Source organism: Plutella xylostella, chromosome 19 (assembly GCF_932276165.1).
Source record: "Plutella xylostella chromosome 19, ilPluXylo3.1, whole genome shotgun sequence".
Classification (NCBI taxonomy): Eukaryota; Metazoa; Arthropoda; class Insecta; order Lepidoptera; family Plutellidae; genus Plutella; species Plutella xylostella.
The window spans coordinates 7,622,780-7,646,769 of NC_063999.1; the positions used below are offsets into that span (position 1 = coordinate 7,622,780).

Here is a 23,990-nt window from a genome sequence, read left to right on the forward strand (position 1 = left end):
GATTTGCTTAGTTTAAGTTAAGTGTGTCACCCGACCTTTAAATCAACAGAAAGCTTTTGCTAATCATTTCCGATATATGGATATAAGTAGTGTTATTAATGGTAAGGTTTCTTCTGTTTTACTATCGCTCTATTATACATAAAATCTGAAAAAAATATCAGTTTTTCAGTTTGTAAGCATAAGGTTACAGCAAGCTGACTTATTTCATACAACTGAGCATAAATGTCTTGATGAAATATAATAAACCTGCCAAACTACTTTTCCTAAAAGAAAATATAGAAGGGGGCGAGAGATGTGGAATAATTCCTGAGCTCACTCGGTGGTTTACTGATAATGAGCACGAGAATTGAGACCACATTAATACCACCATTTATGTCCGAAACAAGAAAAGTACATTCAATGAATAGCAACATTAACTGTGATGCCTATAGCAAATCGTCAACAACCAACTAACAACTGACAAAGGAAATAATAGTAAAAAATAATAATAATAAATATGAGACAATTTTGTTCATTACACAAGTTCAATATCAATATCTGACACATTTATATACAATATTTATCAGTCCATGTAAAATGTGAAGTTATCATAGTGAATAATATTCAGTTGTGCACAAGAAGACATGGTATTATGCTCGATCTCGGTCCGCCTACAACCTGCACATCTATTTCTATTCATTAGAAATTCCCATATCCCGCATCTAGTCCTAGTTTAACCTCAGTTACTATAATAATGAGGAACGCAACGCAAAATTAACTACAATTTCTTGAATTCCCACGAGGGTTATTCTAACTTGACAAGCAAGCTGTTGAATGCAACAAGATAGTCGTAGTTATCGCAGAAGTGCTCCAAAACTATTTTTTTCGGTAGAATAACTTGGTTCATCAATCACCAACTATAATACATAAATATAACTAGCGCCATAATATACCACAGAGCTGCCAAAGTTTCATCTTTCTAACCGCAGTCATAAGGACTTTTAGGACAGCATGAGATACCATTATTTTCAAATACACGCGCACTGCAAACGATTTCACTATTATGATATAACTGTATTGTCAAACAGGCGCTAACTTATACTGAGATCGGTAAATTTTTGTAAGTTATGTATGACAATTTAACACTTTTGGCCCAGTTTCTGATTAGGAAAAACTTCTCAATGGTGTTGCACAACAAATCAATGTCAATGAAAACCAATTTCATTTTCATCATGTTTCATTACAAACATAAAAGTTGCCATGTATACACTCACTTTATAATTCATTTTAGTTAAATCAATTTGTATTTCCCTCTCACTGTCTGATATGATTTTATTGTCACCCTTATGACAACCAGTCAAAAGTTCAAATTCGCGAAGATCCAATATTTCATCGCCAGCATCGTGAATATAGAATATAGAATAGGAGGCTTCACTGAAAGTCATTTACAATTGATATTGCTAAGTAAACCCCCATCAGCCCTATCCGGTATTTAAACACTAAGTATTTTTGTAAATTGAAATGCAAACTGATTTGATGTTTTGATACGCCTTCCTTTTTTTGCTATAATTTTTAGATATCATAAGCATCAGTCTTGCATTTCAAAATACACTATAATATTGCTACTGACAGTAACGGAAAGCATACGAACATTGCTCCCATCATAACAAACATACATACAATTTACACAATAGCAGGTCTGCACTCAGAACCGACTCATACATATCAACCTTACCCAGTAAAATAAGGCTATGTGTTCACTTGTAAACAATATATTTCGTAAAAGTATTAGATTTAACATTGATTGTTCATTACCGAAGTATTGTTTACTAGAGAACATAAATATTACACATAGTACTAGAACTAATGTAAATCTCAGTATTTAAGTCACTGTGGAATTTCCAGTCCATCTGAGAATGTCTTTGATTGCTTTAGGCCGCCATCACTGGTGTTGTACTTTTACACTGGTGGAGTTCTGAGTATGATTTAGAAACTCACATGGATTTTTGTAGGAACATGGTAGACCGAAAATTGGTACTTCTCTTCACCAGTTTGTCAATGCTTCCCATCTACTATCAGAACTGATGGCAGAACATACAGCTTTTCATAGCAAGACCAGCCATGACGTGGTAGAGGTATAGCACTTGTACTAATTATACAGGCTGCATTTTCCCGAGCGAAACAAAATCCACCGTCAAGACTTTCAGATCGCTAATCTGTACACCAACGGCCCAGACACATTAACCATCTTCTCACTATCCACTACAACAATCACACTATCACTGTCCGTCACTGCACTATCACTAGGTGTTGGCGGGCGGCGGCGCGGGCAGCGCGGGCGGCGCGCCGGCGGTCCACTGGATGAGCGCGTGTTGCGGCATCTGGGTCGCGCTGAAGTGGTCCCGGAGCAGGGCTTGCGAGAAGTTGCAGTGCATCTGGTACGCCTCGTTCTCTCGCTCCGTGTCGCCCGCCAGCCGGTATAAGTCTGGAAGTAAAAATTGGTGAATACATATTATATTAAGTTTAAATGTTTTGTAATAAAGGAATTAGGACTCGAGGACTTAATCACATCTCACTTTTTGTTAATAGCAAAGATGGTTCCTGATTCAGGATGCGAAGTAATCCTTTCCAAGTACATGGTTTGAAGGCTAATTTTCAGATTGGAGTATACAGTTCACACCAGCTGACCATTACTTACTTTGAATTTATTGGGGCCTCTTGTGGCTGGGAAAAAATCGTCATAACTTAGGTAAATCATAAACATCATCAGCCTTCTTAGGCCTATCAGGCAGTTTTTGTATGCTTGTAGCTTCCAATACTCTGGTAAATGTTAAATACCTTTCAAGATGGCGCTGGCCCACAGCTGCACGTGCACGTCGGGGATCTTGCTGGCGAGCTGCATGGCCGGCGTCACCATGTTCATGCTCTCGCGCGAGTTGTTGATGGACAGGAAGATGTGCCCGAGCAGCACCAGCGAGCAGGACGTGAGCCGGTTCAGGTCCTCGGCGTTCGCCATCTTGAGTGTTTCTCGGAGATACCGTCTGCGGGAGGGGAATGGGTAAAATAATAATAAGGTATAGAAATATGGAACAAAGTAGAAAGTATTAAGTGTTTGTTGACTGACGATGCTGGCGTTGGGATCTAGCATCATTGTCAAGGCATGGTAATGATTTGCGCACTTGCGCGCTACCAATCCTCTAAAGCCCTTTGTAAATTGTAGAATAATGGGTCCGATAGGACAGCCTGTATATATTTAATCACATAATGGTCATAAGAAGTTTAGTGAACTTACTTGGCCTCGTTGTATCTGGCCTGGAAGAAGGCCTGCAGCCCCAGCACGTAGTACGACGCGGCGCGCAGCCCGTGCGCGTAGGCAGGGAGCGCTTCTGGACGCACCTGCAATACATACATAAGTTACTGGAGTTTTATTTATATGTAATAGCTGTTCCCGCGCGCTTCGCTTCGCCCTAAAAAGTTTTCCCGTGGGAATTCCGGGATAAAAAGTAGCCTATGTTCTTTCCCAGAGTCTAGACCGTATGTATACCAAATTTCATTCAAATCCGTTCAGTAGTTTTGGCGTGAAAGAGTAACAGACAGACATACACAGTTACTTTCGCATTTATAATATTAGTTAGGATTTTACAGTAGTCTACATTATTGTTGTCATACTGGTACGCAAAGGAGGCCTCACCTTTTATCTTCCACACCCAATCTGGGCCACCTCTAATGTTCGTCACCAACACTTAAGGACCACTCTGTCCACAGACGTGTATTATACTAGACACCACAAATGCACACATTGCTATGGAAACCACGCGTGCCGATTTTTGAACTGAAAATGTCAGCTGGACCGAAAAAATTTCAACCTTTTGACTAGTTTTTGACACGCGCAGTATGTACACTTGGGGAATCTGTGACTCTATCAGACGATAACAATTATGACTATGCTACACTGATGATGATGATGATAAAGCAGTACCTGTTCCATGAGCACGGCGAGGTCGGCGTCGCGGCGGCCGCGCAGGTACACGATGGCGAGGTTCAGCTTCGCGAACATCCACAGGTCGCGCTCCTGGGACATCTGAAATTACAACATAGTCATTGTTAATTGAAGGATTAAGACATAAGAGTTCTTGGGTTTAAAAGCCGTTTGTTTGCCGTGTTTTGTGCATCAAGAGATATTTTTTAAAAATATAAAACCTTCTGAAATGTAATGAAATCGTTAATTTTTTCGACGTAAAATTTTACAATTACTTGTCAAAAGTCTTAATACTAAATATTTAATGGTAAGTCTTTCATGATACTGCTGCGACTTTGAACTACCATGCATACATTATCAAACTCATACTAGACGTACAACATACATCATACAGTTTCTGTAAAATGTTTCTGTTATAAATGAGACAACCGGTATATGAACAAGCATTTATTCGACTGAGGACTGGGGCGCGGGACGCAGCCCGCGCTAACTTATGTCTACCCGAAACCTATTAATATAACATACCTCCGCCAATATTTGAATGCCATTGATAAGATAAGGCGCAAGCAGTTGCATAAGAAACCTGACAATTATTATTGAAAACAATTTAAATCAATAGGCACAAAATACGTTTACACACTTAAAAGCAAAGCGTAGCTCGCAGGCATCCGCTAGTATGATTTAAAAATAACTTTTATAATTAACAACTTTACGCTTGCGTTTTTCCAAAACCTGAGGTTCAGAGTCAGAGACGGAAGTCGTGGCTGAAGGCGCGCTGACGTCGTCGGTTTGTGCCGCCTGTACCTCAGGTTCGGGTGACACAGGTGCGCTAACACTAGACAACATTACAGGAGGTAACACTAGTTCAGATTCGCAAACTTTTTCTGACTCGTTAGGTATAACTGATACATCCTCCTCCCCTTTAAATTTCAACATTTGATTAGCATGTTTCTTCAAAACAGTCTGTGAGTTTAACAATTGAATAGAATAGACATTAGAACCGAGTTTTTCTAAAATGACGGCCTTAGCCCACTCACATTTTTGATTTTTAAACACTTTCACCAACACTACTTCTCCACTGACGAAGGAAACTTTTCTGTTTCCTGTATAATGTTTACACTGTAAGGACTGGTTCCGTGTTACTGTTTCACCGAGTGTGGTGTCGGCGGGGGCGGGGGCGGGGGCGGGGGCGGGGGCGGGGGCGGCCTGCGCCTGCGCCCCGCTAGGGCACAGCAAATCTAATCTGCTACGCAATCTGTGACCAAAAAGTACTTCTGAAGGAGACCTTTCTGTTGTAAAATGCTTCGAATTGCGATATTTTAATAAAAATTCGCATAATTTAATGTTTAAGTCTCGCAAATTTGACCCTGACAACATTATCGATTTGATAGCCTTTTTTATTATTTTTACATAACTTTCCGCTTGACCGTTGCTTTGCGGGTTGTATGGCGGTGAAGTTATGTGTTTAATTCCGTTACTATCACAAAATGATTTAAACTCTGTCGAACAAAACGATGTGCCGTTATCTGTTAATATTGTGTGAAAAAGGCCAAACCTAGCCATGACGTCACATAACTTTTCTATGACTATCCTAGATCCATACCCTGTAGACACATCGTAACATTCTACCCATTTAGAGTAGGCATCGACAATCACTAGATATGTTTTATTATTGATCGGGCCAAGGAAGTCTAAATGAACTCGATGCCACGGAGCGGGCGGGTGCGGCCACGGGGCGAGCGGGACGCGCGGGGGCGCGGGCCGCAGCGTGGCGCACACGTCGCATGACGACACATAACGTTCAATGTCGCTCGACATGCCCGGCCACCAGAATCTATCGCGCGCTTCAGACTTCACCTTACTAATACCTAAATGACCACTGTGTAACTCGACCAAAACATTTTTACGTAAACATTCTGGTATGATCAATTTTGACCCTCGTATCAAACAATCTTCTTCTAATGATAATTCATTTCGGCACATAAAATAAGGTTTAATATCCTTATCAGTAATTTTTCTGGGCCATCCGGTCAAACAATACTTCACAACTGACTTAAGGACCGTGTCATTGTGTGTCGCTTCTTTTACCTCTTTTTGCGATAAGAGCGTGTGACCATTATAAATGAAATTTACATACGATAATTCATCAACACTATCGCATGAGCTAGCGGCCGCGCGCGGTGCGCAACTACTCTCGGCTACAGATCTGCTTAGGAAATCAGCTGCATTATTAGCGCTCGAAACATATTCTATCTTGTAATTATACGCGGAGAGGAAAATTGCATAACGTTGGAGCCTGTTAGCCGATATTTCTGGAATTCCTTTGCTAGGGTTAAATATTGATAGCAAAGGCTTATGATCCGTGCGCAATATAAACGGATCAGAACGACCAAATAGGTATTGGTGGAATTTTTTTACTCCATACACTATGGCCGCTGCTTCTTTTTGGATTTGGCTGTAACGTTTTTCAGCGGGTGACAATGACCGTGACATAAACGAAACTGGTTTTTCCACACCATTTTCCTCTTGCGATAATATCGCCCCTAGCCCGTAAGGAGATGCATCTACGGTTAATATTATTTTGGCATTTGGATTAAAATGTGCTAAGGTGTTATCCGATGCCAATATTGTTTTTATATTTGTAATTGCCGACTCATGTTCAGGGCACCATTGCCACATACTACCTTTTTGTAGTAATTTATGTAACGGGCTCATAATAGATGACGCATTTTTAATGAACGACCTATAATAATTTATCATCCCCAAAAATGACTTTAGCTCCGATACATTAGTGGGTGTCTTCGCATTCAAAATAGCCTTAACCTTTTCCGGCGACTTATGAATTCCGTTACGATCAATTACAAATCCCAAGTATGAAATTGAGTCCTGATATAATAAACATTTTTGTTTTTGTAAAACAAGGCCGGCCTTTTCTAATCTATCAAACACTTGGTTTAACCTTTCACTATGCTCTTTTTTATCCTTGCCGGTGACACAGATATCGTCCAAGAATAATAGCACGCCGTCGAGCCCGGATAGCAGCGACTCCATCGCTCTCTGGAACACGGCCGGGGCCGACGATAGCCCAAACACTAATCTTGTGAATTTATACAGGCCTTTGTGTGTATTTATACACGTAAGATCTTGGGAACTGTCACTGAGACAAAATTGATTGTACGCCCTAGACAAATCTAGTTTCGAGAACTGTTGACCGCCATGAAGTTTTGCGAAAAGTTCATCGACCCTCGGCAATGGGTATTTGTCAATAAAAAGTTGTTTATTGATTGTTGTCGAGTAATCTACACACAGACGCAACTTCTTATCTTCGCGAATAACGGGTACAATGGGGCTTGCGTAATCGGAGTATTGCACGGGTACCAAGATGCCCAATTCCACTAACCTGTCTATTTCGTGTTCTACCTTTTCGCGAATAGCAAAGGGGAGCGGCCTCGCTTTCCTAAAGATCGGTTTAGAATCTGGTTTAAGGTCGAGGTTCACTGTCCCACCGTTAAAACAACCTAACTTATCCGAAAATAAATTAGGGTACCTCTGTGCGAACTGGTCCAATACGTCCGAACATAAGTTCAATGGTGATATTTGTAATTTAAATTTCAATAAGAAATCCCTCCCTAATAACGGCGGGCCTCCATCACGCACTACATAAACATCTAAGTTTCGACTTTGATTATAGTAACTGAAACTTAACGAGACGTAGCCTAACGTGTGTATTATTGAATTATTATAACTTTGTAAAACTAATTTACTCGGATTTAATTTTAAGGTAGAAAAATATTTATTAAATATTTCCTCCGAAATAACGGTAACTGCCGATCCGGTATCTATTTCGAAATTCAACCTGACATTATTTACTAGAATGGTCTCTTTCATTGGTTCACCATGCTGCGTACGAATATTATAAATTATGCGCTTACCATCAACATCGTAACCGTCCCCGTCGGCACCACACTCAATGAAGTGATGACGCGACGAGCCTTTTCCCGGACACATTCTTCGAAGGTGACCTTTCACGCCGCATTTCTTGCACCTGTACCGAGTAAACTTGCACCTGGACACGTCGTGGCCATCGTAGCCACAAGCTGGACATCCAGCCGGGTCCGCTCGTGCTGCCGGGGAGGCGGCCGCGGGCGGGCGCGCGGTCTGCGGGCGCGCCGCGGCGGCCACCTTGAGCACCTGGGCCGTGGCGAGCTCCGCCTGGCCCGGCGCCTCCTGCTGCGACCCGGCGCGCGCCGCACGCACTCCATCCGCCAGCTCCAACGCCTTGCTCAGCGTCAGGTCTTCCATGGCCTTGGTGAAGAGTAGGTCCCGCTCGGGGCCGGACTGCATGCCCAGCACGAAACGGTCTCGAAGAGCCTCCTCCAGAGTCGATGCGCCAAAATCGCAGTGTAACGCCAAGCCTCGCACCCGCGCCGCCCAGTCTGCTAGACTTTCGCCGCGAGCCTGCGTGGCACCGTAGAACTTACATCTTTCGGCAAACCCGCACTTTTTAGTTTCAAAATGTCCATCGAGTAACTCCAACACATTATTGTAACTAAGGGTACCGACAGATTTAGGTAAAGCTAGGTCCCGAATTAATTTGTACGTTGGTTCGGCTAAACTGCTTAACAAAATGGCGCGACGCTTGCTACCGGCTTTATCGTCTCCTGTCCCGATATCGTTGGCTAAGAACCATTGTTCTAGACGATCTTTATATAATGTCCAATCCTGCTGCTCGTGATTGAATAGCGTTAACGACCCGACCGAGAATTTAGCCATTTCTTTTTTTTATTTGCACGCGTTTTCTGATTTACTCGTTCGCCACTGTTATAAATGAGACAACCGGTATATGAACAAGCATTTATTCGACTGAGGACTGGGGCGCGGGACGCAGCCCGCGCTAACTTATGTCTACCCGAAACCTATTAATATAACAGTTTCAAGATAGTATCCGCTAGAGGCGCCACTGTATGCGAGAAAATGTAACTATTTTCGTTCTATTTGCAGCATATTAAAATCTTTGCTAGACCATCAGTATCAGTGTCGTTACCTGTATGGCGTGCAGGAACTGCGCCTCGGCGGCCTCCATGCAGTTCATGCACATGGCGTACAGCCCCAGCAGGCAGTGGAGTTGGGGTGTGTGCGCCGCCGCTGATGCAGCTGAAATGTACAGGTGGATTAGTTATACAGGGTGATCAAACATTATTTTATATAAATTATTTGGTTGAAAGGTACCATTGTGCACATTTTTGTAAAGTATATCTTATTTTGCTTCTCCATAGAAACTTTGTTAATCACTGACTTTTTAGCTCGGAGCATTTTGAGCATCAGGTACGCAACGAGTATTAAAAAAGCGTCCCTAGCTCTACACAGTCTACACTACGTATCAATAGAATATTTTATGATTTATTTACCATCCACCTATGTGTGTTTGATCCAAAATGTTTGCGCCAGTTGGGTCTATGTGAGAGCACGTGCGCGGTGCGTGCTATCTCCATGGTGCGGCAACTCACGCAACACTATCTGTCTCCCTCGCTCTCGTGTACTCACGTGTGGGCGCGACAGAGAGCAGGTGCGCGGCGCGGGCTATCTCGGCGAGCGCCTGCGCCTTGCCGCCGGCCACGAGGCGGCACAGCGCCGCGTGCTCCACCAGCGTCATGCGCAGGCGCCACGCCAGCGCCTGCTGCACGCTGCCGCCGCCCGTCGAGCAGCCCGACGCTGCGGACCAATCATCAATATTAGCAATTTAGTTTAAGTAGGTAGTTAAATAAAATGTTTGTGTTATGTAGTATTTAAGGGTATTATGGGACTGACATCATCACTCAGTGACAAGTCCTCAAATAAATAAAGATGAAAAAAAAACAATATTAGCAATGGTTTTATGAGTAACTAGCTGTTCCCACGAGCTTCGCTTCAACTTAAAAGTTTTCTCGTGGGAATACCAGAATAAAAAGTAGCCTATGTGTTAATCCAGGGTTTCAGCTTACTCCATACCAAATTTTAACAAAATTGGTTCAGCCATTTTGACGTGAAGAAGTACACACATACATACATACATACACACATAGTCACAAACTTTCGCATTTATTTTATTAGTAGGATCAAAGATGGGAAGGGTTTGCAGTAGTTTCCGCTATTCCAAAACTTTACCTATTTTAAATACGTTTTCAACTAACAGCAGAACGTGAATAGCTACAACATGTAGTTTTAGTAAACATGCCCTATATTCATCTCACAAGCTATCAGCAAATTATTGTATATCGCATTTTTTTATCATATTAAATAAACTATAGCAAATGCTTATAGCTTAATGCATCCACCCTTTATACACTTATGTTTATAATAATATTTGTGCAATAAATGATTAAATAAATAGATAATTAAACCCATCTTCAACACTCACAAGTAAGCTTATCGATCTGCGCGAGCGCCTTCTCAGTGTACTTGTGCGCCTTGTCCATGTAGCCGGCCTGCGCGGAGTGCATGACGGTGACCAGGTACACCAGCACATACACCTGCTGGCGGGACAGCCACACGAACGACTCGCCGCCGGACCCGCCGCCGCACACCGCTGAAAAAGTTTAGTTGTAGTTGCTTAGGAGACAAGAAGGTGAGGGAGTGGTGGGGAGTTGACTTGATGGTTGCGATTTGAGGCTATCGGGTAAATCGATATGAAAATACAGTCCAACTAAAAAGTCCTGACATTAAAGAGAGCGATTTTGCAAAGACTTTTTAATACGCTCTGTAACAATTAGTTAGAATCCACTTCCGTTTTCAGGACTTTATAGTTTTACTGTAGGTAAATAGAATAATTTTAACATCTTTACTGTACATGTAATTTATGGCAAAATAAACAAACAAATACAAATCATGCATGTGTTTCCGAAGTTTATCTATAACATAAACATATAAGGCTGTCAGTAATGACTAATGAATAAGCTTGGAAAATACATAGAGCACTTCTAGTTTAGTTGGGCAAGCGCCTGATAGTGACAATGTGTGAACCCAACAACTCGTAGTGGACCACCACTAATCATCCCAACATAGGAAGGGATTTATGTCAATACGCACAATTCGCAATTTTTTTTCATTTGAGTGAGCCAGGAACTAACTCCCTTACAAATAATATAAAGTAATAGTGTCTCACCGTCGTCGTCGGGCCAGGTGGGCGCCATGATGGTCTGTATGCTCTGCTGCAGCTGCTTCAGACACGACTTCACGCTCTTCACCTGCCCCGCCATCAGGTAGTGGCATACCTGATGATAAAGTAAATACATAGTATATTATACAAAATACAGTGAAACCTGGATAAGTAGGACCTGGATAAGTGGGAAACCTCTATATCTGGGTCTTGTGCTGAGGTCCCAGCACTTAAGCACATGATTACCTCTGTTAGTGAGACAAAGCAAACCTCTTTAAATGGGATTCTTATGATATACAGTGAAACCTGGTTACGTGAGACTTCAAGGGTCCTGCAATATCGTTTCACTTATAGAGGTATTCCACTTACCCAGTGTCTCAGATATACAGGTATAAATAAATATCTGTCTTATTTACAGAGGGTTCCATTAATAGAGGTGAGAATACAGGTTATTTCAGTTATACAGGTGCGATCATGAAATAAAATTATATTTAATATATATTTTTTAATTAATTAAAATTCAGCACAACCTTCTTCGCGTGTCTTCCCACTTTCATAAACGGATATTAACTTCAGTTTTTCACGTAGGTAATGATAACGATTGTAGCTTTCGTTTTTGCATTTTTCATACTTCTGTATTCGAGAGTAAAGCGAAACTAAAACTGAAGTTAATTGATTAATAAATACATTGAACTGAACTGAAGCTCAAAATTTGCACTTACGTACTTGGAATTACATGTGGAATTTGTGGGTAGAATAAGAATGAGTAAAACAAAAAATATAATCTCGGTTACAGAGGTTTATGCATATAAAATTTACTCGCTGTCTCAGTTATAGAGGTAACTATGATGATAAATCGAAAGAACAAATCCCAGTTATAGAGGCTTACCTCGTCCCACTAACAGAGGTAATTCAGTGCGAAAGTGTTGGGACCTCAGCATGAGTTCCAGCTGTGGAGGTTTCTCACTTATCCAGGTCCCACTTAACCAGGTTTCACTGTATTTGAATGGTAATGTTACCTTTATAATTGAGAAAGCTAGTGTATTTACCTCATAGAATAACGAGACTAGCACTTGTTATTATACTTCTTGTACTTGTTATTCTATGATTTACCTCTATAGCAGAGACAATAACTATGTTTTAATGAACTCTTGTAAATAAATTTACCTCTGTAACTGAGATACATACATTCATAACCTCTATAACTGGGACTACATGTAATATTCCCGTTTGTGTAATCGCATCTAGTATGAGACCCTCTGTAAATGAAATTTATATTATTAAAACCTGGATATCTGAGACACTGTCTTAGTGGAATGCCTCTATAAGTGGGGCAAAAATGTTGGTCCATTGAAATCTTACTTATCCAGGTTTCACTGTACATATATAGAAAAAGGGAAATAAATAATAAGAAAATAACGGGACATGTACAAAGGTTCTACACTAGAGAGCCACATAAAGCAACAGATATCCTCCTAGAATAACAAACAAACTCCCAAAAAAACAAAACTTTTGACTCAAATACAACATCAAGAAACGTAATAAACTCCTAATTTAATTTGAACTGTTATATTTGTGTAACGACAAAACGTATTTTATAGTTAGTAGGAATATAAGAAATAAGTAGGTTGAATCTTGGTGAAGGTAAGTATAAGTAGGTATAAACTAAAAGGTACATTAAACTATTTTAACCTTTCTTTTGTTTCACTATTTTAATAAATTTTTTTTTTTTTTTTTGGCTGTCAAAGTGTCTTTACGTACAAAACTGCTCCCAAAAATAAATTCAAATTTGTGTTCTAAAACAGTGAAATTGTGCAAATAAACAGTGCTAAAGTGCTACTAACTACCTGGAAACCTAGTGACAGTGTTATCTCTTCATGAAACACTAGGATTTAACAGATTTAGTGCTTTAAAACCCACCTCTGACATTTCACATTCAAAGTTTTCTCCAACTACCCCAAGTTACCAAACTGACATTGACAATGACAGTGACATTTATAATTTTTTCGGTGTTGTCACAGTAAAATGTTACATTCTCCCAAAAAAAAGAATCTGCTAGAAGATCCTACCAAGGCATCTGGCAGAAACACTCCCTCAACTAGTGCCCAACCAAAAACAGGTCAAACCAATGCAGCCTATAAGCAGCCAAATTTACCATTATCCTCAAATGAAGTTAAGAAAATTAACTTAGACCCAGAAAACCAAATTGTCAATACTGAAAATGATTGGCAAACTGTCCCAATTCTACGACGTGATGTGAACCGTTACAAAAGAAAGCGAGTAAGTGGCTCTCCAGAATCTGATACACCTGTCCGAAACCAATATGCAGGACTTCAAGTTGATGAAGAACCAATAAATAATGGAACCCAAAAAACGCAAGTAAGTAAACCACCCCCTATTGTGCTCTATGGAATCAATGATATTGCAAAGCTATGTGAAGTTATTGACAAAACACTGCAGAAAAGTCAATATACATTCAAAATTGTCACCAAGAACCAACTAAGAATCTCATGTCCCAGGAAAGAAAGAATTGTCCGAGGTTAGTTTGTCCGAAATTCTATGTGATTCTGATGTTAATAAGGTTGTTACTGTTTTTACTGATAGGTTATCATCGATAATCGAGAAGCACACTTACGAAAAGAAACTAAGTAGATCTAATTTCAATATGAAACCTTGGATCACACCAGGTTTAATGCGATGTATTAGGCATCGCGATAAACTACACCAAAAATGCAGAAAAAATCCCAAAGACGACATTCAAGAAGTCGTATATAAAAGATACAGGAACTTCTGTAATGACCTGTTACACACGCTCAAAAGACAATACGAGCAAAGCCAACTTAGTATCAGTATGGGCAACTCAAAAAAGCTTTGGGACACAATCAAATCAATATGTAATTTAAAGGCACAAAAACAGGAATCAACACAACTACTGTCCTTCGAGTCTTCCGATCCTAACACAGCAATTAACTCTTGTAACTCATACTTCGCTAATGTAGGCCAAAATCTAGCAAATAACATCCTCTTGAAACTAAACGCAAACGAAGAAGACTTAGCTTCACAAATACACGCAGACTCCCTCTCTCAGCCTGGCTCTTTTTTCGCACACCCTACTGACTCAGCAGAGGTGGAATCAATTATAATGCGATTAACGTCAGGTAAAGCACCTGGATTAGACGACATTGACACCACCTTAATAAAATGCATCAAAGACGTCATAACTTTGCCACTAGTAGAAATATTTAACATGAGTCTAGCCACTGGTATATTTCCAATAGCCTGGAAGACCGCTGTCGTTTGCCCAATTTACAAAGGTAAAGACTCAAGGGCTCTGCCAGGAAACTATCGACCTATTTCACTACTGAATATCTTCGCAAAAATGTTAGAGAAGATCATGAACACACGGCTAGTTAACTATCTTGAATCTCATGATCTTCTCTCAGATAGACAGTTCGGTTTCCGGCAGGGTAAATCCACCGAGGATGCAGTCTCCCTCCTCACTTCAACAATTGCCAACTTATTAGACAATAAAAACAAATGCATTGGTGTGTTTATTGACCTAGCAAAGGCCTTTGATTCAGTCTCCATTCCCATTCTTTTAAATAAACTGTCTAGTATGGGTATAAGAGGAACTACTCTAGACTGGTTTGAAAGTTATTTAAAAGACCGTCGGCAATGCTTAAGAGTAAGCCAATACACTAGCAGGGAGGCGGCAGTCCGTTATGGCGTTCCCCAAGGAAGCATATTGGGTCCTACGCTCTTCCTAATATATATGAACGACATCCATAATAGCGTTGACACCCCTAACTCTGAAATTATTTGTTACGCTGACGATACGGTTCTCCTTTTCTATGACAAGAGCTGGGACGAAGCTTATTCTCGTACCGAGCGCGGCATGAACCAGGTTTCAAAGTGGTTACAGAATAACCTTCTGACTCTTAATGTTAGTAAAACAAGATACCTATGCTTCCATATCAACCAATCCTCAGCGCCAAACCACTCACAGGACATTAAAATCCACAATTGTATAAACAGAGGCATATCCTGTGACTGCGAACCGATAACACGCGTAGACTGCATCAGGTATCTTGGCGTACTTCTTGACGAAAATCTTAACTTTAAGCAACATATAGCTAAGTTATCAGGAAGAGTCCGTAGAGTAATAAATATTTTACGTAAATTACGCAGAGTGGCCGATTTAAAAACCCTTAAGATGCTTTATTTTGCCATCTGCCATTCTCTCCTGGATTACTGTATCTTATGCTGGGGAGGCGCTGCTAAAACTGCTATGATACAGGTAGAGCGAGCTCAACGATCCGTCATAAAAACAATGCTTTTTAAACCTTTAATGTACTGTACCCGTAAACTATATAGTGAAGCAGACATACTCTCCGTTCGTAAAATTTACATTCTTAAATCAACACTAAAAGCTCATAGATACATTTCAGGATCGGACCAGTTTGCAGATCTAACGAAGAAAAGAGTTTACCGAGTTCCCCTTCCAAAAATTAATACCGAGTTTGCTCGACGTTTTGGCTCATTTCCTCAGTTATTAATTTACAATAAAGTCACAAAAATAGAAAATATTCGTGATAAAACGGCAATGGAAGTAAAAACCAATGTCTCGAAATGGCTCTTGAGTTTAAGCTACGATGATACTGAATCTTTACTATCCAACAAATCTTGACTGTCCATCGTCCCGCGATATTATATATATTTAATTATATTTTATGTATTTCATTTATATTGATATGTTTTTTATAAGTTACATTACTATTAATCTGGTTGATAACATAAATGCATGCTTTCATTTTATTTTGTATCCGATCAGTTCAAAATGTTTTTGATTTTACCTAAGTACTTACCAAAATTATTGTTATTTAATATTTACTAGTACCTACCAATACAAATTACTGTAAACCGTAGTAGTCGTATTTACAATGTCGTAATCTGATCCTCACGTCACAGGCTTGCCTAGTGTGAGGATCGCAGTGTATTTCTGTTTGTAAATTGTGTTTTTTGTTAAATAAATATATTTGATTTGATTTGATTTGATGTGATACTATTGATTCATACAAAAAACTTATGTGCCTTACCCGGGAAAAGGGTCTGATTGGACATACATTCACAAGGAAGGATGAGCGACCATACAGAATTGTCATAAAAGACCTACACCCTTCTACTCCAGTGGAAGCAATTAGGGAGGAGGTTGAAAGCACAGGAAACACCATAGTTGGCGAAATAATTAACGCTAGATATGGCCCAGAAAAAACTCCCACATACACCTGGTTTGTAAATCTAGCACCGCACCCAAAAAATGCTGAAATAAAAAAGCTCAAATATATCTACCACACCAGTGTTAAAATTGAGGATCCAAGACGTACAAGCACTATCGCTCAATGCAAAAGGTGTCAACAATATGGGCATACTCGCAATTACTGCATGCGTCCGTATAGATGCGTCAAATGTGCAGAAGACCACAACACAACCGATTGCCCAAAAAAGGATAGGACTACACCTGCTAAGTGCGCTCTCTGCCTGGGGGATCATCCAGCCAACTACCATGGATGCAAGGTGCGCCTAGAAATCCAAAAGAGGAAGATGTCCCGCCCTCAACTGAAAAGGCAAGAAACCGAGACAAATAAGACAAGTATCACTGGTAAAGATATTAATACTAACTTCCCAACAACAGAAAATATCCCACCTAGAGAAAATTATAGATCTTATGCCGATGCAACAATAGGGAACAAAAACCCAACAAACTGCTCCAATCTAGAAACAATCCTCTCAAAACAAGCTGACAAGCTCGACCGTCTCATTGATCAGATGGGAGTTCTAATGGGGCTTCTCACAACACTCGTTACAAAGCTTATACCATAAATGGAGTCTCTCAGGATAGCTACATGGAACGTAAATGGTCTTTTGAGTAATAAACACAGTGTAGAAACACTCTTAATAGAGGAAAGACTAGATGTACTACTTATATCGGAAGCACACCTTACAGATAGATGCGCATTTACTGTAAAGGGTTACATGGTCTACGCAACATACCATCCAGACAACACATCACATGCAGGGACAGCTGTCATAATCAGGACTAACCTTAAACATAATCTGCTCCCTGAGTACCGCACACCCCACATTCAAGCTACTTCAGTTGCAGTGTATGATAAGCAAGGTGCCTTGGCTATTTCATCCATATATTGTCCTCCTAAACATAAAATAACAGCTACAGACTTCAATAACTTTTTTGGTACCCTGGGAGGAAGATACATTGTTGGTGGAGACTGGAACGCCAAAAATACATTCTGGGGCTCACGTCTCACAGTCACCAGAGGAAGAGAACTCAAGAAGAGCCTTGACCAGAATGGACTCCGTGTGCTGACTACCTACCAACCCACGTACTGGCCAACGGACCCTAATAAATTACCTGACCTCCTGGACTTCTTTACATATAAAGGCCTGCAGAGCTACTACTACAAAATTGAAAGTAACTTTGATAGTACATCTGACCATACCTCTGTAATAACTACAATGAGCATTACAGTCATAGAAAGATCGAAAAAACCGTACTTATACAACAACAAGACTGACTGGCCTGGCTTCAAAAAATACTTGCAGGATCACGTTGACCTAAAACTGCCTCTGAAATCGGAAGACGACATTGACTGTGCTACAGAATATATAACAAGCCTCATTCAACAAGCAGCATGGCTGAGCACACCTGATTATGAAGGTCCAGACAGTAGAAATATGTCAAATAAAAATAATTTGCCACTGGAAGCCAGAGAAATGATTTTGGAAAAGAGACGTCTGCGAAGAAAGTGGCATAGTAGTAGACACCCAGAGGACAAAAAGGCCCTGAACAAAGCAGCTGCTGAGTTGAAGAAGTTCTTGGCTGAGGCTGAAAATGACACACTGCAAAGGCGATTGGAGTTATTAAATGCTACTTCCAACAATGAACACTCCCTGTGGAAAACTGTAAAGTCTTCACAGAAACCACAGCTGATTGAGTACCCACTGAAACGCCCAGATGGTATGTGGGCCAAAACTGATGAAGAAAGAGTGGAAGCATTTGGAGCCTTCCTTAAAAATGTATTCACTCCTAACACAGACACTGCAGACAATGCCTTTGAAGAGGAAGTTAAATCATTCTTACAAAGTGACCTACAGCTAAGCCCACCTATCAAAAGCTGCACACCTCGAGAGCTAAAGGGAATCATTAGAGAACTACAGCTGAAAAAGGCACCAGGATACGACCTCATCACTGCTGAAGTCCTACAGCAACTCCCAACAAAAGTGCTTGTCTTTCTGACTACACTTTTTAACAGTATGTTAAGGATTGGATACTTTCCTAACCAGTGGAAAGTCTCCCAAATAACGATGATCCTGAAAGCTGGAAAACCACCCCATCAAACCTCATCATATCGACCAATCAGCCTTCTGCCCTTGTTATCGAAATTATTCGAAAAAGTCATCAGTCGACGACTTAACCGATGGCTCGAAGATAACAGGATAATACCACAGCACCAGTTTGGCTTTAGAATGAAGCACTCTACAATTGAACAGGTACACAGAGTATGCGATCACATCAGGCACACCCTAGAAAGAAAAGAGTACTGTTCAGGGGTATTCCTTGATGTGCAACAAGCGTTCGATAAGGTCTGGCATGCTGGACTCCTATACAAATTAAAATTGGGAACTATATTTCTTGCCAGCAAAGTTTATTTTTGTCATCAACTTGTATCAGCAAATTAATAGATCAACCGCAACAATATATTTTTGTCCTCAAATAAATAAAAAGTGTCCTCTGGTATGAATCAGCAAATAATATCAATACAAAAATCTAAAATAATAGATGGATTGCCAAAAAATTTGAGTTCATTACATAAATAAAAACTTTGTATGCAGAATATTATTTTTGCTCCTCAAATAATAACTGCGCCCGCAGAATAGTAGATTTGCCAGCAAATATATTGACTCTAGGTCGCATGTTGCGATTTCTTTTTAATTCATATTTTATCAGCATTGCAGTAGTTACATTATGATTGGTCCAGTTATTAAAACATTATAATTCGTTAGCAATTTAATGCATGAGTTTACAAATTAGCGGAGACGGTGCTATGGAGAGAGCTATGCTTGGAGTTTCTCTGATGGATCGTATCAGAAATGAGATTATCCGTCAGAGGACCAAGGTTACCGACATACTTAGCTGTCAAAATATGCAAGCTGAAGAGGCAGTGGGCTGGTCATATCTGCCGAAGAACCGATAACCGTTGGGGTAGACGAGTTCTCGAGTCGAGACCACGAACAGGCAAACGGAGCGTGGGACGCCCTCCTGCCCGCTGGACTGACGATCTTAGGCGGATAGCCGATAGTGGTTGGATGAGGAAGGCAGAGGACCGAATGTTGTGGCACTCCTTGGGAGCGGATCTATCTCCACCAGTGGATGATTATTGGCTGATGATGATGAAAAGAGGAAGTTTAAGTTTTAATTACAATAAGATTGCTTTTGATTAGAAGAAGATTAAGGTTTAAGTTACAATTAGAAGAAGGTTGTTTATGTTGTTTTTAATTAAGAATATTGATGATTTAAACTAAATTTTTTGTTTCATTTAAATATTAAACATAACATCGAGTTATGTGGACATACCTATTAAAATATATACATAAATGTTAACTTGCCACTTGATCATAAATCCCGGCAATTTTAAGTGATTAATTGTTGAATTGATTTAAAATTGTTTGGGGGCAAAAATTTGCTGGCAAATCTACTATTTTGCCTTCAAACCTATTATTTAGCAAATTCAAAACGGATTTAATTGGCGATCGTTTAAATGACACCCATTAAAATTATGGCTTCCTCACAATTTGTTCCAACTGCTGAAATCCTACATAGAAGATCGCATTTTTTATGTGAAGATAAATGAGGGAACGTCATCTTTTCATGAGGTAAAGGCTGGAGTACCACAAGGGTCAGTACTGGGTCCATCACTGTACCTAATTTATACTTCTGACGTCCCAGAATCAGGAAATATTCTAACTGCCACATTTGCAGATGATACTGCCATCCTGGCATCGGACAAAGACCCCGTATCAGCCTCAAAAACTGTACAAAGACATCTTGACCAGGTCCATAACTGGATGAAAAGATGGAAGATCAAGGCAAGTGCAGCCAAATCCAACCACATCACCTTCACTCTAAGACGTGACAACTGTCCTCCTGTAAAACTCGGTGGTGAAGTTCTGCCGCATCAGACGGTCGTAAAATACCTCGGATTCCATTTGGACAGGAAGCAGATCTGGAAAACTCACATTCAGAAGAAGAGAGACGAGCTGAACCAAAAGTATCGGTCACTGTCATGGTTACTTGGGAGACAGTCAAAACTATCAGTGAACAATAAACTGCTAATCTACAAGGCTGTATTAAAACCTGTCTGGACCTATGGAATACAACTGTGGGGATCAGCAAAAACCTCCAACATCACAATAATGCAACGGTTCCAAAATAGTGTTCTAAAAACCATAGCCCACGCACCATGGTTCACTAAAATTGAAGAGGTCCATGAATACTTACAAATGCCCACGGTTAAAGCGGAAGTGGAAAACCTGTCAAGAGCCTACAGAGATAGGATTGCTGATCACCCCAACAAGCTGGCTACTGACCTCACCAGTTGTATTCCAATAAGAAGGTTGAAAAGAAAGCACATTTGGGACGGTCTAGGACCAATTGAATAAGAAGGCGACCCAACGATGGGAGGGAGTGCCTAAAACGCCATAAAAACACACAAAACAACTGCTTATGGTCACTCAAGACCGATTGCATGTTACAGTGCCTACAAAAAAAAAAAAAATTTTAATAATAGAACATTTATTTGATAAAAGTTTAAAATAGTCTCCATTAAAATGTTAAAATGAACCCAGCACCATGAGTATAATTATTGATAGACCTATTGTTAAGATCTCATGGGAATAACAAGAATGTAAATACTCTCAGTTCTGAGTCACAAATGAATAATTTACTAAACTGAGACATCACAGCAGGTCATTTCCATTGTAAGTTTGCTTATTTACATTTTGCAATGTCAAGGTTATTGCATTATGATCACACGAATACTTTACTTCAGAGGAAGACAGATCTTGACAAGACCAAAATTTTATGTTCGTAAATAATAAAGTCATAGATAATTAAAAGATTTTAGCTACTTTCTAATGTGGAAAGTGTTTGACTGCACACAAGTTTCACATAATGACAACATTAAGTTTGTAGAAAATTATTTGCTTTTGTGGAGCAAACTGTGCAGATACCACACAGATATGTACAAATAGATTTATAAACACCACCAAACAAATTATGTACCAGATTGTGAATTTACAAGGTACAAAACTACACTACACTGATTACACTTTTGAGGCCTTACCTGTAGAACTAGGAAGAACACTTTCAGGTACTCCTTCTGGTGTGGGCTGCCGGTCCATGTGTCCACCAAGTGTCCTGCCTGGTTCAGCAGGGGACCCACTTCTTGTATCTTCTTGTCTATGAGCAGCAACTGCAATACACCCAGAACAATTTAATTAATTGAGAAAAAAATCGTTTTTGGTTCTGTCTTTTCTCAGCATTGTGATTATAAATCATATGCTCTTATAAATCATAGTGTGAACTAAAATATTTGACTTACCATCACCCTGCTGAGCAGGAATAGAACTCTGGTATATGCTGCATTGGAGATCTGAGCGTAGTCCACGCCCACGCCGAGGAGACTGCTTGCCACTTCATATTCTCTCTCTGTTGCATGGATTTGCTGAAATTTATAAAATGATAATAAGTTACCTTTCTGTGTTCTGGCAAAAACATAGAATGTTATCCCTAAAAGGGTAGTCAGAGGTTCTCAATAAACTTGAAATAAGAAAATAAATTCATACAAACTGAAAGTTACAAGGATTTCACACATAATAAAGATCTCATAACATCGTAATACTCACCGCCAATTGGAATATAAGCCTGCAATGCCAGTATACACTGTGCTGTGAGAGTTCAATGGCTTTCCGCAGGATGGGTTTGGAATGAGTCGGGGCTCCTTGCTGCTCGAACAACTCCGCGAGGACACTGGCCGCCTCGAACTTCACATCATCGAAGCCGTTGATACTCTGGGACATCAACCACTGCAACCACAACAGATCATGACCCACATACCACCAAATAACATCTTTGTTTACATTCCAAGTCAAAGTTCAGCGGCAAAATTTTCATTTTTACACAGTAATTAAAAGTATCACACAACGCCGCAGGGTACTTTAATGTGTAATTAAGGTCTCTGAATGAATAATCAAGTGGTAAATACTTACGCTCTTCTCTAAATGCGTTCTCGCCAAGTCGATGTTTTTCGTGTGTGTCAAGAGGATATTGCCGAGCTGTAAATGGGTTCGGGCCTCAACCCTTTGCGGCGGTTTGAAATTTAATACGGCTTGCAAACACTGGATACAACTTTTTATGTCAGGAGGGTTTGATGTGCGGAAATGTTCCGCTAAACCAAGTAAAGAAATATACCAAGCGTCCTGCGTTGACGCCATTTTGACATTTCTGATTTTTGCTTGTTTTTTTTTAAATCATTTATTCGCCGGAAACAAGTCCATAGGCATACAAACATACAATAAAAACAGAAAATAATAAACTAAACTAAAATAATTGCAGATAAAAACACAACAACATTAAATTTGTTCAACAGTAGTTGATATAAAATTAAATAAACACTTATACAGTTTTTGGTTTGCTAAAATATCTTGAACGCGGCGGGGTACAGCATTCCGAGGATGACAGGTGTCAGCTGTCATTATCTGTGCAGGCAAATCAGGCATTGACATCAAGTTTGAATCAACCGATTCAACCGTTTCTTCCAAGGCATCCGAAGCCGAAGTGTTCATGATCTCGTTCTCCTCCTCTGTATTCAAAGCTTCTCGTATATCAGCCACAAGAGCTAGTCTCTGCATGTTAAATTTGGGACATGTCATAACAATATGGGTCAAGTCTGCCCCATCAGCTTCACAGTAAGTGCATTTGTTATTGTCAGTTATCTTCATGCGATGTAAATGGGCAGGCGTTTGGCAGTGTCCAAATCTCAGGCGATTTATAATGGTTATATATTTTCTCTCATTGGCATCCTTATGGTTATGATACCATGGTTTGATTGGGAGTTCTTTTTGGATCTCTGCATACCATCTTCCTTTCATTTTCGAAATATCCTTGTAATATTCATTCCATAGTCGTCTTTTATCGTTCTTTAAATTCGTGTATAGGTCGGTAAAAGGAATCTTGCATATGTTGCTATGATCTTCATCGTGATTAGAATTGACTGCTTTGTCAACCACTTCATTGCCTTTGATACCTCTGTGAGACGGTACCCATTTAAAAGTCACATTAATATTGAGATTATATACAATATTTCTAATCTTATACACAATATAATTGACCTTATAATTAAAACTGAAATTTTGTAATGACAATAGTACACTTTTAGAGTCAGAAACTATTATTATTTCATTGTATTGTTCAATATTATTCAAGTTTTGTACATATATAAGAGTTTGATAAATTGCATATGCTTCTGCTGTATAAATACTACAATTTTGATCCAAGTTAAAACATTTAGTTGTCTTATTTTGAGGGTCATAATAACCAGACTTTACAGAATTCAAAGACTTTGACCCATCTGTGTACAAATATAAACTATTAGTTTTATTAGAACAATATTCTTTAAAATCTATTTCATCTAGAATAAAACTAGTATCTACATTTAGTTTACATATTAATGCTTCATATTTACATTCATATACTGGCCATAACTGACTCTTGTGCATATTTCCAGACAAATCAGTGACAAAACCCATAACCCGGGTGAT

General features: G+C 39.8%; 1 protein-coding gene across 1 annotated transcript; it reads right to left on the reverse strand.

Annotated features, from left to right (window-relative positions):
• Nucleotides 1-157: 157 nt before the first annotated feature.
• Nucleotides 158-22,682, reverse strand: LOC105391391 (MAU2 chromatid cohesion factor homolog). Its single transcript, XM_038106371.2, has 12 exons — nucleotides 22,440-22,682; nucleotides 22,077-22,256; nucleotides 21,773-21,895; nucleotides 21,515-21,643; nucleotides 11,100-11,208; nucleotides 10,356-10,523; nucleotides 9,503-9,670; nucleotides 9,003-9,112; nucleotides 3,959-4,060; nucleotides 3,272-3,375; nucleotides 2,818-3,020; nucleotides 158-2,464 (listed from the first exon to the last, which is right to left on the reverse strand). Exons 1-12 carry the CDS (start codon nucleotides 22,662-22,664, stop codon nucleotides 2,283-2,285), a joined length of 1,803 nt encoding a protein of 600 aa, XP_037962299.1. The 5' UTR covers nucleotides 22,665-22,682; the 3' UTR covers nucleotides 158-2,282.
• Between the last annotated feature and the right edge of the window lie 1,308 nt (nucleotides 22,683-23,990).